At 43.3% G+C, this 14,449-nt stretch overlaps 2 protein-coding genes across 10 annotated transcripts in view; one reads left to right on the top strand and one right to left on the bottom strand.

Moving 5' to 3' along the window:
• Window positions 1-925: 925 nt before the first annotated feature.
• Window positions 926-11,931, bottom strand: LOC121706237 (zinc finger protein 768-like). 3 transcript variants are annotated; one of them, XM_042087811.1, is made up of 4 exons: window positions 11,707-11,931; window positions 2,178-2,296; window positions 1,911-2,016; window positions 926-1,692 (listed from the first exon to the last, which is right to left on the bottom strand). In XM_042087811.1, the coding sequence occupies exons 1-4, from the start codon at window positions 11,711-11,713 to the stop codon at window positions 1,025-1,027; spliced, it is 900 nt and encodes a 299-aa protein (XP_041943745.1). In that variant the 5' UTR covers window positions 11,714-11,931; the 3' UTR covers window positions 926-1,024. The 3 variants fall into 3 exon arrangements, with proteins under 3 accessions (XP_041943745.1, XP_041943737.1, XP_041943729.1); XM_042087803.1 differs by lacking the exon at window positions 11,707-11,931 and adding an exon at window positions 2,411-2,881; XM_042087795.1 differs by lacking the exon at window positions 11,707-11,931 and adding an exon at window positions 2,411-2,880 and having other exon boundaries at window positions 2,178-2,323.
• Window positions 6,757-14,449, top strand: part of ctnnd1 (catenin (cadherin-associated protein), delta 1) — a 29,025-nt gene continuing 21,332 nt past the window's right edge. For 2 of the 7 annotated variants that reach the window (XM_042087766.1, XM_042087730.1), the window contains exon 1: window positions 6,819-7,145. The gene's annotated coding sequence lies outside the window, so the exon portion shown is untranslated. Of the gene's footprint in view, window positions 7,146-8,101; window positions 8,125-14,449 lie in introns of those variants that run through there. The other 5 variants (XM_042087749.1, XM_042087756.1, XM_042087775.1 and 2 more) reach the window with 4 other exon arrangements.

The raw sequence follows: 14,449 nt of genomic DNA, 5'->3' as shown, positions 1-14,449 counted from the left end.
GAGAGGCTATTTAGACCAATAATGAATACTACACATGCACATACAGCTCTGGAAAAAATTAAGAGACCACTGCACAATTATCAGTTTCTCTAATATTACTATTTATAGTGTTTGAGTAAAATTAACAGTTGTAAAATTAATTAATAACAGCAGTAAAATTAACTACTGACAACATATTTCTCCCAAATTCCAAATAAAAATATTGTCATTTAGAGCATGTATTTGCAGAAAATGACAAATGATCAAAATAACAAAAAAGATGCAGTGTTTAGCAAATGGCAGCTGGGGTGAAGTGTACAGTGAGAATTGTTAGAAACAGGCTCCCAGGGGCAGGACTCAAGTTGTGTAAAGCTAGAAAAAAGCCTGGTGGCCTGGAGGTTTAGGCCAGAACCTGGATGAGGCCTAAACCTCCAGAACTCATTGTGGATTTCAGGAGGAAAAGAACTGCCATTCAGCCATTAAACATAAACAGGCACTATGTGGAGATGGTGTCAGACTTCCGTTTCCTGGGAGTCCACTTGACAGATGACCTGGGTGCAAAAACCGCTGTGCTGGTGAAGAAGGCCCAGCAGAGACTCTGAGGGTCAATTTTTGTTACACTGCCCTAAACACACTGCTAATCTTTGACTTCACATGAAATCCTTTTTTCTAACAGGTGAAGGTCTCTGTAATTGGGGCTCTGTGCAATACTGAATGTGGATCTGTGATTGATGTCTTATGTGTTTCTTCTCTTAATCTTATTTGTTGTTTTTAGTATTAGTCTTTGCACTAAGGATGGCACTTAACTTTTGTTGTACTGTGACAATGACCATTAAAGATACTCTATTCTTTGTGTGTGGCAAACATGTATCACTACTGGTGGTGATGAGATGAGTTTAGAAAACGATACAAAACAACATTCATTCATTAGTTTTGACGTAAAGGTTTATTCATTGGTCTACTACAGCACATCTTTTTCTCCACATCAGTAAATACTCAAAATTCCATCTCACATCAACACAGTTTTCGTCTCCATGCCAATGCACTATTGTGTACAATACTGCAGTGCTGTTCTACGATGTGTTTTGAGATGCTGGTCCAAGTGGCTCTTGCGGATGAAGCTGCGGCCGCACACCTCGCAGGCATACGGGCGGTCACCTGTGTGGGCCCTCTCGTGCCTCTTCAGGTGGCTCATCCGGGTGAAGCGAAAGCCGCAGAGACTGCAACAGAACGGTCGCTCTTTGGTGTGCTTGGGCATGTGCCGCTTCAGTTGGCTGAGGTAGGCAAAGCCCTGTCCACAGTATTTACACGCGAAGCGCTCAAGCATGGATGATTTTCTTGGCTTCTGTGCCACTGCCACTTCACTACCATGGCCAGCGGGGACTCCAAGCCCTGGAGCTGCTCTCTCACCAGAGACATGAAGGTCTGTAGGTAGGGGAGGGTAATTTGGGGGATGGTCGGAGTAGGATAGGCGGTGAGGGAAGTGGTCTGGCAAGGTGCTACCCAGGGTACCGATATACAAGTCTGGTTCCAATGTAGCCAAATCTGGGTTAGGACCTTGACTCTCTGTCTCCATCTGGTGGATAGACTGCAGTGGACTCAGGTGATGTTGTGTGAGTAAGAGACCATATGGCTCTATGCTGTCCCCTGCTGGTGAGTTTTGAATACAGGTACTTGGCCTCTCCATCTTTATGCTGCACACCTGATGTTGCTCTGCATAGTAGATAAAGTAAGAACATAAGATAACATTAGAAAGTGATATCACCAGAGGTACCATTATCCCAATAGGACTAATTTAACAGCATGAAACTTCAAAAACCTGCAACTCTTCAACTACCTGTGCTACTGAACCTGTGCCAAAACAATTACTGATTTAAACATCAGGCTATATTTACATTTAAATATTAAATAATTACTACATTAATCCTTACCTTCACTCCTGCCCTCTTCTGACCCAGGAACTGGGTTCAATTGCATCTCTTCTTTAATCTGGCATGACAAAGGCTCTCTGTGCTCTTCTTTCAGGGTTAAATGGGTCTACATGTATACACAAAAACACACAGTTCACTCATTGATCACTTGTGTCTTACCTAGACAGGGAGTGTTCTGTGTATCAGTAGGCATACAAGTAAGTTGCATATGGCTACTGTAATTAACTGCAACATAAAAACCTTCACAGAGACAGGGATAGTGCTTACATGTTCTTTGACATATATCTCTTGCTGTGGATAGTTTTCTTGTGAAGATTGCTGGTCATTCCACACTCTGCAGTCCTGATGCAAAGTGGTCTGTTCAGGGTAATCCTTCTGTTTGTTTTCTGGAGAATGAGCATGGAGTGAGAAACCTGATGAGTTATTCTTAATTCTTAATAGCTTGGTATGAGAGAACCAGCAACCATATGTTTATGTGTGACCTCCCGAGTAAAACTTACTATGTCCACCATCGAGTTGAGCTGCCACCTGATCACTGTCACTTCTGCAGTTTATGTTATCCTTAAGTCTTTGACCAAGAACAGTACATTCCTTTCGAGGTGTTCCTGTATCCCCCTGATCTGACAGTATAGATGTGCACGGCTTCACAGCTTCACTTTTACTCTGACATCGGGATGTTTCTAAAAGCGAAGCTGTATAGTCCTCCATTAGTTTGCCAATGTCTGCTATAGCGGATCTCACCAGAACCTCCATGATGGAGGACAACTGATTGTAGAAAAGCTCTAGCTCTAGCATTATGTCTGTAATAGACTAAACAGATGGGAATTTAGAATTTTCGGAGACAAAATCAGATAGAAATATGTTAGAGATAGGCCGCTGAATGGCTCCACGTCTTATTTAAGTAGCAAAAACTGAGAGAGCTCGTCCATCCAGCGGTACGATACAGTATGATGCGTAACCGAATGAACAGCACAGACGAACTATTACGCATGTGCCGTAAATACCAGAGAAGAGGGGGCGAATGGGATTTGACATGGTCTAGGTCCTAGGTCTGGTCTAGGCCCCGTCACGTCATGCATTGAACCAAAACCAGTTAAATAGCAAAAGGCAGCCTATGGATGATTTCCAGAAATGTAACTGGTTGCATTAGCCAGGCAGCTGCAGTAAGCCTATTGCAAAATTCCAATACTCAAGTGCCTCATACTTGGAGGGAAGCAGGTAACACACATATAACATTTGTATGTGCATGTTTTTAACAGGTAGGCCTATCCAGTAGCCTATCCTGCTGTGGGTTGCAAATCTTCTCCCCAAAAGTGGCTGGATGTGTTTGCATCTCTGAATTTACAAAACTCATGTGGGGTCAAGCTATGGCTGACAGTACATCCCCTAGGCCACCATTCAACAATAATAACATAATAAAAAATAAAAATAAAATGTGGGTTTTATACTTTAAAAAGTAATATCACTGTACTAATACATCATCATTGAAGAGTTCTTCAAACTATTTTAGAAGTGAATTATTGTATGTCAGCACTATAAAGAGGTACAATATAAAGAAGCTTTGCAAATTCTTGGTATATCAGCAAATACTAGACATTAAGGCTTACAAAAGACCAGAACAGATTGTGCAGAGGCTAATGTATCCAGCAACTGTCCCTCGATGTGGGGTGGCATGGTAGAGGCAGAGCGGCCATAGTCAATCTCACCCCACCGCTTCTGTGTTGAGTTGAAAAGCTATAGTCCGTTAAACAAATTACTTCCTCAGTCTGTAAAACAATAGCCTTACTCGGGTAGCCTGTTTGATTCATATTTGAACGGTTTAGTCTCAGATGGCAGCTCATATCAACTGATTTTGCATGCTACACAAATCATTTGGCCCAACCATTTTCACAGAATATTATGAGGGTTTGTTTAGAAAGGCAATGCACCTATACAGTTAACAAGTATGACATTTTAATATATGATTTGAATAACTAAATATTGGCCAGACTTATCAGAAATTATAAACATTTCAAGGCAAGTTGTGTCACCTAACTCGTTGACAGGGTTGGGTCAGATTACTTTGAAATGTAATCCATTACTGACTACAAATTACATGCCAATTTTTGTAATCAGTAACGTAATCAGTTGGATTACCAAAAAAATGTAACGTAATCTAATTACTTTAGGATTACTTTTAGATTACTTCAATAAATATGCCCATTAAGTAAAAGACACCACCACAGAATTGATGAAAGAATTCTCATTCTATTTTTCTCTGCTCTTCTCCAAACATGCACAACTCCGCTTAACCTTTATAAGGGCACACCTGGACAAAGAATTTAGCTTTCGCTGGATTTTTTTTGACCCAGGGACATGGCCTGAGATTGGCATAAAAAAGGAAAGCATTAAACCCAAATGACACCATGTCCATTTCAATTGTGGGGGTGAGAAATGTATTATTTTGGGATATTTTGGGATTTATTATTTTTCAACCAGGGGGACCTGGTGACTTTCTCAAAGTAAACAGTAACACTAAAACAAGAGGCTACATTAGGAGGAAAAGATCAGGCAGTGTGCCAAGAGACCTGCCCCAATAGTATGTAAGTTAGTAAGTATATCTTTTGATCCTGTGAGGGACATTTGGTCTCTGCATTTATCCCAATCCGTGAATTAGTGAAGTCGAACCGGCAAGCCCAAAGGCCGAAGCCCTAACCAGTAGGCCATGGCTGTCCCAAAAGGTAGCATTTGAACATTAAATCACACAATGATCCAAAACATACAGCCAAACAAGGCAAGAAATGGTTAACAGAGAACAATATCAACATTTTAGAGCGGACCTCAATCCGTCAAAAAAGTGAGCACAAGGCCAAAGTGATGGCAAATAATCGTTCCTGCCTCAAAACCCAGATTGCTGCTTAAAAGGTGCAGTCTACAATCATTGTGGAGACATGAAGAGGCTTAGTGGGTATATGAACCATTTTGAGAGCTGTGGTGGTAAATAAAGATGTGTCCAGTGATTTTTTAAAAAGGGTATGAGAAAATCAATATTTGCCAGGGGTATGAATAATTTTGTTCTTAACTATATCTTAAAAAAGTCTAAAAAGTGAACATCCGAATGAACTGCTTGTCAAATTAATAGGCTATCCTAAAAAAGTTGCATTATTTGCATGATAAAATGTAATCAGCTAATCCCCAACAATGTAACTGTAATCTGATTACACGTAATCTGATTATACATTTTATTGTAATCTGGGCTGATTATAGTTACTTGATTTTTGTAATCTGATTACGTAATCCAGATTACATGTAATCCGTTACTACCCAACCCTGCTCGTTGAGCTCCCGAACCTCAAATTGGGCTGATAAGATCAATGGTCAACACATGCAAAAAATAGAGCATTAACCTATTAGGCTGTTTTGCTAATTTTGTTTTATGGTATTGTAGATCATTTTTGTTTTCATAGTAAATTATCTTTGCATTATAGCCCGTTGCATCAAGGCACACCAAAAGTCAAACCAAAATGCCAAGGCACACTGACTTATGACTACTGATTATGAATTATATTAGGCTACACACACATTATTATAGATAGATAGATAGATAGATAGATAGATAGATACTTTATTGATCTCCAGGCTATAACAAGTGTGTTCATTCTCATGCCCATATTTTTTCTGTGTTCATGAGCCGAGACCACAGCAATAGGCTTATGCTTACATGATGCTGACTGAGCTGCAAAATAGATATGCAGCCTAGGTTACTTTTTAAACCACTTTATGATGCCTTTTTAAAACTCTTCGGGTTCCACAAAATTCCACACTTCACATCATAGCACAATGGTTGAGAACCACTGGCCTGTTCAATAAACCCTAATGTCCAATGCAATGCTGATACTAAGATGATTAGTTATTGAAGACATCTCTGAGCTCTGAAATGTGCGAATCATGACTATTTCAAGATGAGCGTTTTTAAACTATTTGGGCTCGCTCTTCCTGTTATTGCATGGTACAAGGGGCAGCCGTGGCCTACTGGTTAGCGCTTCGGACTTGTTACCGGAGGGTTGCCGGTTCGAACCCTGACCAGGCACGGCTGAAGTGCCCTTGAGCAAGGCACCTAGCCCCTCACTCCTCCCCGAGCGCCGCTGTTGTTGCAGGCAGCTCACTGCGTCGGGATAAGTGTGTGCTGAGTGTGTTTCACTAATTCAGGGATCAAAAGAGTATATATACTTTCTTATGCTTATACAATTCTCAGTGATATTAATTAATTGGTCAGACAAATAGTATACAGTAGAGGCTGCTAACTCAAGCTGGTTAGGCCCTGTCCCGGTGCTGATGAGGTTTGTTCTATAGGCCAGCATCTGTGACAGGTCTCATAGCATCTTCCTTAACTGAGGGCATGTGTAACAGTTCGTTTGGAATGACTGTTTTGTCACTGATTTTGACTCTCAGGTCAAGCTCAAATGTGGTAATTTCCATGACTTTGATACAGCAGCAGTCTTTTCCATTCAAGGTGAAAGTCATGGTGTTTTCTGAAAAGCGACTGATGGCAGTTGGGCTACAATCACATAGGCTAGAGGGACATTTTCAAGAAAATGTCTATTAGCCCACACAATATTGTGATAGTGTGACTAGAGACATTTTATGAGCCGAATGTGTTGGTGTGACACACACTGTGTGCAACAGTAATGACTTTTTATGGTAATGGATTTCTTTTAAATGTCCCTGCACATCATGTGAGTTTTTTTAATTTACCCTTGGCCACTGACAGCAGGTGTACAAACTTGGTAACAGGCAAATAAAAATGAGGACAAAAAGAAATGTGGGTATATGTGTAAAACTGAAGGAGGCGCGTGCTTTCTGATATTACGGTAGTGGCCACTAGTGTGTGGTTTTTCCAAGTAGGGGAGGAGACAGAACAGGAGGAGTCGCGACGAAGAGGGAAGAGAAGTGAACAAGGCGAGGAAGATAGCTAGGAAGGTGGGTTTTAAAACCAGTACAAAAGTTCATGTTCATTGATATTCGATTTCTGTGAGACCTTTTATGGGCGCAACGTGTTGTATAATTGAGAAGGATTTGGAAGGATTCGCGCTGAAACAGTGAATGAACGAAGGGGCTATAACGCCCTAATTTCGTTCAGCAACGTTTGGAATTACAATCACTTCCTACCGCTTGGAAATCAGTATCTGGCAATAGCAGCCTGTTTCGATAGGCCGAGACCCGAACCACACTCCGGACTTGCACAAAAAGACAAAGGTAGACTTATTTGGACACTGAAATGTAGTTATGTGTGTGTATTTTTTGTTTGATTTACATGTTAACGCTACTTTGCCGCTAACTTTCTAGTCGTAAATTTAATTCTGCTGGCATGCATACGATGAAGTTGGTTGGCTTGTCGCTAGCTAGCTCTTTGGCTAACGTTAGCTAACCAAGGATAGCTAGCAAGTGGTTACCGCAACGCATACTTTAGATTGCTAGCAGATAGCATTATGCCTGGGTCCAACGTACTCTTATAGCCCTAACGTTTACGATATATTATTGTGTGTATGTCCATGTAAACGAACATTATACTTCTATTCTTTTAAGAATGCCACATGTACGTAATAGTCTGGATGTAATAAGTTTAAGGTTGTCGTACCATAGCTTAGTCAAAATCAATGATTCGTCTCATTACGACAAATTACCAGCGACGTTATCGCTAACGCTGCATAGAAAGTGTTACGTTTTAGTTCATGGTATCAGTTTGTTATAAACCATTGAAACTGGCAACACTCTGTTACCGACGTGTGTACATTTTCCATCATCTGAAACGGGTCCATCATAGCATTTTCTGATTTTTATTTTAACGTTAATCTCTTGTTGCCGAGTTAACGTTTACCAGGTATATCCATCTTATGTTACCCATTATGGTAGCGAGAGCTAGAACGGTCAGACATTAGTGTGTGCTAGTACTTCATACTATTTTTGTTGTCCGAGTTTTGCTCTAAAGAGGGCGAATAGGCTACTTGGTGATCTGAACAACGTATAATACGTTGTAGAATTGTAACTTTCTAAAAAGTAATTTTACATCAAAGTTGTTTACTGAACACCCATACACTCTCCCGCTCGTTCACCGGCTGGCTTACGCTGTCGAACAAAATCGAGGCGAGGTCAAAGCCTGTGAACACCTGTGTTCACGGAAGTGCGCGTCTGTATTGGTTCAAAATGTAACTTGTGCAGTGGAGGTCTTCAACAGGTAACCCACTACATAAGCTAAATAGATCGTGTTGGGTGTTTGCCTTGTGGTACAAAGTAACGACGTGTTTGTGATCATTGGATGAGTGATGGTAGTTGTTGACATAATAACTTGGTAGTAAGTTGGTTAGCCAACCCAGCTACATGCCGTGTTTGGTATATACTGAGATTGTTTTTGTGGATATAAGAAGCATTATTTAACGGGGATGAATATGATACATGAGTTCGCTTTGCAATGAACATGTATTTTTCAGACAATTTCAGGTTTTAATTGAAATGTAAAGTGAAACTCGACGTCTCCTTGTTTTGGATCAACTGGGTAGTAGTCAGGAAAGCAGGGCAGAAACCTGTTGAGTGGGTATTTGTTGAAGGGGTGTGGGTGGGTGGGTGGGGGAAGGGGCAGGCGTGGTTCTGTGTTTTTAAATGGAAGCACTCGGCAGCGTCCGCCGTGTCCCCCATAACATTTACACACAATTCACCTGCAAGTAGAAAACAACTTGGGACAGACGGCAAAAGGATGGCAAATGCACAGCTTCTTTCTATGCTTGGTGAAAGGTTTAATTTGTACCAGAGCGACTGACTCGTCTGTCTGAATCCGTGAAATTAAGCTGTTTCTCTCAGAACAACAGTCAGACATGGTTGGGATTTTTGTGCATTCCACATGTCCTGCGGGCGTGTCTCCTTTGACCTAGGTTTTCTATAGAGAGCAAGGGCGAGTTTTTACATGTCACCCCCCCCCCCCAACCACACACACGTAGGCTACACCAAAAAAGTAATGCAATGAGGACAAGACGGACTTCAGTGGTGCAAGTCTTGAACCTATATAGAACTTATGATATCATTAAAAGTAACGCGTTGGTACGCTGCGCTGCCCGTTCAAGCAGACGTATCATTTTTGAACCGCTGTAATGAGAGGTTTATAGTTACGAGAAGGGTGTGTCCGTCCTACACGGAAGGGAGTTGTTTGGTTTGAAAAGAGACGGAGAGGTTTAGAGAATGGAAGCGTTCACCTCTGAACTCTCTCTGGTTACCTCATCGTTTGTGTTCAAAATTCAGCTTTCGGCTTTGTGTTGGTTGTCTCATCCCGATGACACAGCTGAGAGGACAGTCATTACTTCCTGGTCAGACTTTACCTTTACAAGCTACAACTCCTGCATTTCCGTTAGCTGGCTTTGCTGCGTCAGTTATGGCCAAAGCATGACCGACCAAGTCACATGCATGAACACACCTCCAGTGAACTCTTACTCGCCCAAACATGACTGGGGGTTCCACAGCTGTATTCTCTCTGTAGTTAACATGACTAGTGTGTGAGGGACAGGGGCAAATGTGTTTGGGTGACTGAGTGCCTGACTGAGTGTCTGCTGAGGAGCGTTGGAAGTTTGTGTTCCAAAGTTCAGGGAGGCGTTAGTCTGGAGCCACGCCAAGGCTAACGGTTTGGCTCCTCTCATTCAAATTTGCCTTGAGTCAGCAGAACCATGATCTGGGCCAGCTAGACCAGCATTTTAGCTCTGTCCACTATTATGGTCTGGCCAGGACAACTAGGGTGTAGTGCATATTTCATGCGTCTGTGTGGTGTATGGGTATATGTGTGCTGTACCGTACCCGCCTCATCTGTGTGCCTGCCTGTTTGCCATCTTTTGCTGCACCTGTGCGGAAGGCTCAGAGTTCCTGATTTTCAGCGGGGCTTCATACAGGTCCTCTGTGTTCTGCCTGCAGCCAGAGGAGTCCTGCAGTCTGGGGCAGCTGCCTTCAGCCATATCAGCTGGTTATGAATGTGAGTGCTGCTGGCCCTCGCTGAGTGGCTGTTACAGCTGTGTGTTGTGGTATGCACTGCAACGTGGGGGCTTCCTCCACGTCCACTAATTGTGTGGGAAGGAAGCATATGTCAACTGCCCTCAGCCCCTGCACTCGCATTGTCATGTCTGTGCTGCTAGCACTGACGCCGTGTGGCTATGCTAGGTGTTTCGGCACCGGGCCGCTAAGTGGCTTAGCAATCTAATGCCAGCGCCATTAGGAGACACATGATTAAGTGTTCAGGCAAATTGAATTACTCCGGGTGCTCTCTGCTGCTTAGGGATAATGCCCATGTTTCTGTCTGTCCGTCCGTCATAAGCTGGATAATGATTGCACAAGCACCCTGGTTCAGCAGGTGTTCCCCACTTGTCTTGTGTGGGCTGGTCTGCTTTGCACCCCCCCCCCCTCCCCCCACTTCATGTATTGATCTAGCATGGATGAGCAACAGATGAGTGTTTTCTTCTACCCCCCCCCCCCCCCCCCCTTGAGCAGCCATTTCTAGTGACGGGCACAAAGACCTGTTATGCTGACCTTTTCATTTTTGATAGGCTGTTCAAACATCGACCATTTCATTGCTCTTAGCAGTACTGGTATTGCAGCAGTCTCAGGATCAGTTTACATGTCTCTGTACGCCAGCTTTAGCCTTAATAGGTAAAACTAGAAACAGGCTTGAATGGTCAGGAACCATAGCTTTACACAGCACCAGTGTCATCTTTTGCCATAATTCCTTAAGGCAAGACACTACAGGTGAATAGGGTAAAATTAACCCAATTAACAAGCAGATATCACTATGAAACTTCCCCAGTTGATTACTTACATTAATATGACAAAAAAATGTATTACAAGTTTTCTGTAATTTAATGTTTACATATGCAAATTAGGCATTATCTAATTAAATATGCGCTAATTGGCATACATTTTAAGGCACGAAACCTGAGCATTGGATACGGCCAGGTTCAAAATTGTTTTCATTGTGTTCAGATGTTAGATGGGGAAACATTTACAGAGGGATTTAGGAATATCTACTTTTGTTATCCTGTAAATCAGAAAATGATGTCAATAGCCCTAAAAAATCGATTTTTGCCATGTTTTTAGGCATAAAATGTCATGTAAGTCAGGCTAGGAATAATATATCAACAAACCCCTCTAAAAATCTTCTACATATAGTTAGGCATAGGTCTAGAAAGTTTGGTGTATGTATGTGCTTCTGAAGTGGAGTTTTCGTACTCAGAGTGGGAGAGGAAACTCATTTTGAGAAAACAGCCTTGAAAAACAGCCAATGAGATTCCGTTCTCAGCCTAGACTCGCCTTTGAACTTTCGCGATTGGTTGTGCGAAGTGTCCATATATGGATCACATAGCGTGATACAGGAAAAACAGAGCTTTCGGTAGTACACATGATATGTTTTGGACCATGGTCGCGGGAGTGCATGCAAGGTTGTAATGCTAACTTTTGCTGAATTTAGGAGAAATATACAGGCGCGAGCAGACACAATATAATAAATAATACTTTTTTTGTTGTAGTAGTGTGATGGAATACATGCTAAGGTAACATACTAGCTCAAAATCTCGAAATTGACCAGTGCATGAAAAAACGATGTTTTCACCTGCCGTGTCTCGCCTTAAATGGCTAAGCTGGTGTTGAAATGTGGGGTCATGACTCATGACTGGTTGCAGGTGTGTGTGAGAAATTATATATGTGTGTGTGTGTGTCTCTTTTTCACTCACACAGTCATCACATCATCAGATTCAACCAGTCAGTTACTCAGAGACAATGCGGGCTGACTCACCTTTCATAGAGGTGGAGGGGAGTAAAGGAGAGCAGGTTTAAGAGTGTGTGAGAGAGAGAAAGAGAGAGCGAGGTCTTAAAGAGATGAGAGGGAGAGAGGCTGTACGGGAAAGGGGTGGATCCCTCAGCCATTCAGAGCAGCTGAGACAGGATCTGACATGCCACAGTTTCAGCTGGAATGCGTGTCATAGGGAGAGAGAGAGAGAGAGTGTGTGTGTGTGTGTGTGTGTGTTTTCCTGCCTTTTTGTCAGTGTGAGTGTGTTTGCTCTGGGAGGAAAAGGTGGAAGGCGGGTGGGGAAAACAGTTTCAGTAGCCATCGACGAAACTCACTGCTGTGTCTGTGTTTTCAAGGACAACTGCCCCCCCCTCTCTCTCTCTCTCTCTCTCTCTCTCTCTCTCTCTCTCTCTCTCTCTCTCTCTCTCTCTCTCTCTCTCTCTCTCTCTCTCTCTCTCTCTCTCTCTCTCTCTCTGACACACACATCCCATTGTTTTCAGGCCCACGCCACACGGACAGCTGCAAATATTTCCCGTGTGTGTGTAAGAGTTGGGCTGAAGTTATTTGAAGTGTAATATTCATTACTCGCACTGGCAAGGGAGGAGAGGGTGGCCAGGGTGGTTTTAGAACAGTCATCCGGTCTGGCTGGGTGATTCCAGTGTTTGAGATATGCAACGTTTTAATTTTAAGATTTGGTTTGAGGTCAAGCGCCAAGCTGATGTGGGATTTGTTTTGGTCCCCCGAGCCTCTTCTGGGTATTTGCACTGCCACTGGGGTTGCCCTGATTTGTCTTCTTTGCTGGATGTGTTGTATCATGGTGGTTTTTGTGAGTGTTTTTTGTGTTTGTTGGTTTTGGCCTCTTGTCTGTTTTGTCTCGGGGAGTCACTCCTCTCAGTCCGTTTTGCTATGTTCCCCACACCGTGCCATTAGGCTACCCTGGCCTTTATTTGCATTTGGAGTCCAAACAAAAGGTCACACCCATGGCTGGGAGAGATTTACCAGGCGGTCTGGTCAGTGAAAGAGCCGCTCAGTCACAGATGACCAGTGTCCTCAATCACAGGCACACATGACCTGATTACCTGATCAGAAACTGTCTGTCCCAGTTTCGCTGTCTGTTATTACAGTGTTGAAAGACAGCATGACGAGGCTTTGGTGGACAGTGTAGCCTAAATAAGGGCCAAGGTTGTTCGTGCTGCGGATAATGTCCCCTGGCTACCTTGAACACAGCAGTGCTCATATCTCTCCAGCTGATTTTTGTCCTGTTAAAAGTAATGTGTAATTCAGAAGCTGGTGTCATGGTTTCACCCCTGGCTTGTTGAGACATTGGCTGAAAGTTGAAAGCTCTGAAATTATGTCATCCCAGACCAGCAGACAACTTCCTGCCAGCAAATGACATCATCCATATTTCCCTGGGAGTGCCATCATGCGGTCTGGGACTGAGATATGCACGGTAGTGTGGGCGTGTACTAATCACTGGCTGGGTGTCTAGTCAGGAGCGAGCGGGGGTTGTTCTCTTTACACAGGGATTGTTTTATCCTCAGAAATCAGCGAGTCAGATGTGTAGAGCATGTAGGCCTGAGAGTATCTATCTGAAGCTGGGCTGAAGTTACTTTTCCGTGTCTCCGGTGAGACTGCGGCTGTTGCTCTCCTGACAGGAGCCCAGAATAACTCCGAGGCCCCTGCTTCTCCACGCGACAGGCTTTCTCACCTGGAAATAGCACTGTGGACGCTACTGCGGCAGCCTGCCAGAGAGGTGCTAATAAATGCACTGGTGCCTGAATTTGCTCTTTTTTTCTGGCCGCTTTGGCCCCGTCTTTTCTGTTTTTCCACAGTATTGCTTTGTTAGACAGAACTCTCTTTACAAGGCAAAAGGGCCAAGTTAGCTCAGCCGAAGTGAGGTGCTGATAAAAAGGACACATTTGCTTCTGACAGCTGTTAGATACGCTGGCGCTCGTTTAGTTGTGTGTTTAGAACATTCATGTACAGTGGCATCCTGACAAGAACAGCAGCATTGTTGTGGATTTCATCATTGTTTTTTTTTTGTCCGTAGCCTTAAGGAAGGCAAAACCTTTTGAGGTCGGTAGCTATGTTGTGTTGACAGTGTTTCTGTTGTAATGAAGGTCGCTAACCTAACGGATGTTATCGTATGAAAACCACAAAAGGAACAGTAGGGTGATATTCTTCCTGTTGGTCAGGAGGGCCATTAAAGATGTCTGCCCACAGTTTCACTCTGAGGTCAAGCAAGATGGCGACGTTGACCTCTTTAATGGACACTTTCGGTTATGATTGAGGAAATGGCCACACTAAGTCGCTAAGTGGAGGCATACAGCTTGAGTGGTGGTGTTGTCCGAGCTGACTCTCTGATGGGAATGAGACCCGTGGGTCTACACGCACACACCCTTCTACTCAAACACACTCACATGGCCTTACATAGACATGGTGCTGAAGCCTCGCCAGCCTTATGTCTTATTCATGCTCAACATGAGCCATATGCCTACAAGCTTGTGTGTGTGAATGTGTGTATCTTTCCTGAGGTGCTTTTGCAGCAGCACTGTGTTACCACACCTCTATCAGCAGTCGTTTGCTTGCACTCACTCTCTTCACTTAGTGGAGCTTGTGTGCCTCTGACACTTCTATCTTTGGCTTTCAACATGAACCCTGGTGTGTGTTGCGTCGGGTGTGTCTCACTGAATGTTTTGCTCTCCTCTTGTTATGTGTAGTGCCATTGTACTGTGTGTGTGTGTGTCTG

Source organism: Alosa sapidissima, chromosome 1, assembly GCF_018492685.1.
Source record: "Alosa sapidissima isolate fAloSap1 chromosome 1, fAloSap1.pri, whole genome shotgun sequence".
Lineage (NCBI taxonomy): Eukaryota > Metazoa > Chordata > Actinopteri > Clupeiformes > Clupeidae > Alosa > Alosa sapidissima.
The sequence above is the reverse complement of the archived record's forward strand: the minus strand, read 5'-3'. Positions and strand labels throughout refer to the sequence as shown.

Coding starts and splice junctions, on each gene's coding strand:
- LOC121706237 (XM_042087795.1), bottom strand. CDS start 2,705: ATGCTAGAGCTAGAGCTTTTCTACAATCAGTTGTCCTCCATCATGGAG. Junction 2,017..2,177: donor AGATATATGTCAAAGAACAT/GTAAGCACTATC, acceptor GTATACATGTAG/ACCCATTTAACCCTGAAAGA. Junction 1,693..1,910: donor AGAAGAGGGCAGGAGTGAAG/GTAAGGATTAAT, acceptor TCTACTATGCAG/AGCAACATCAGGTGTGCAGC.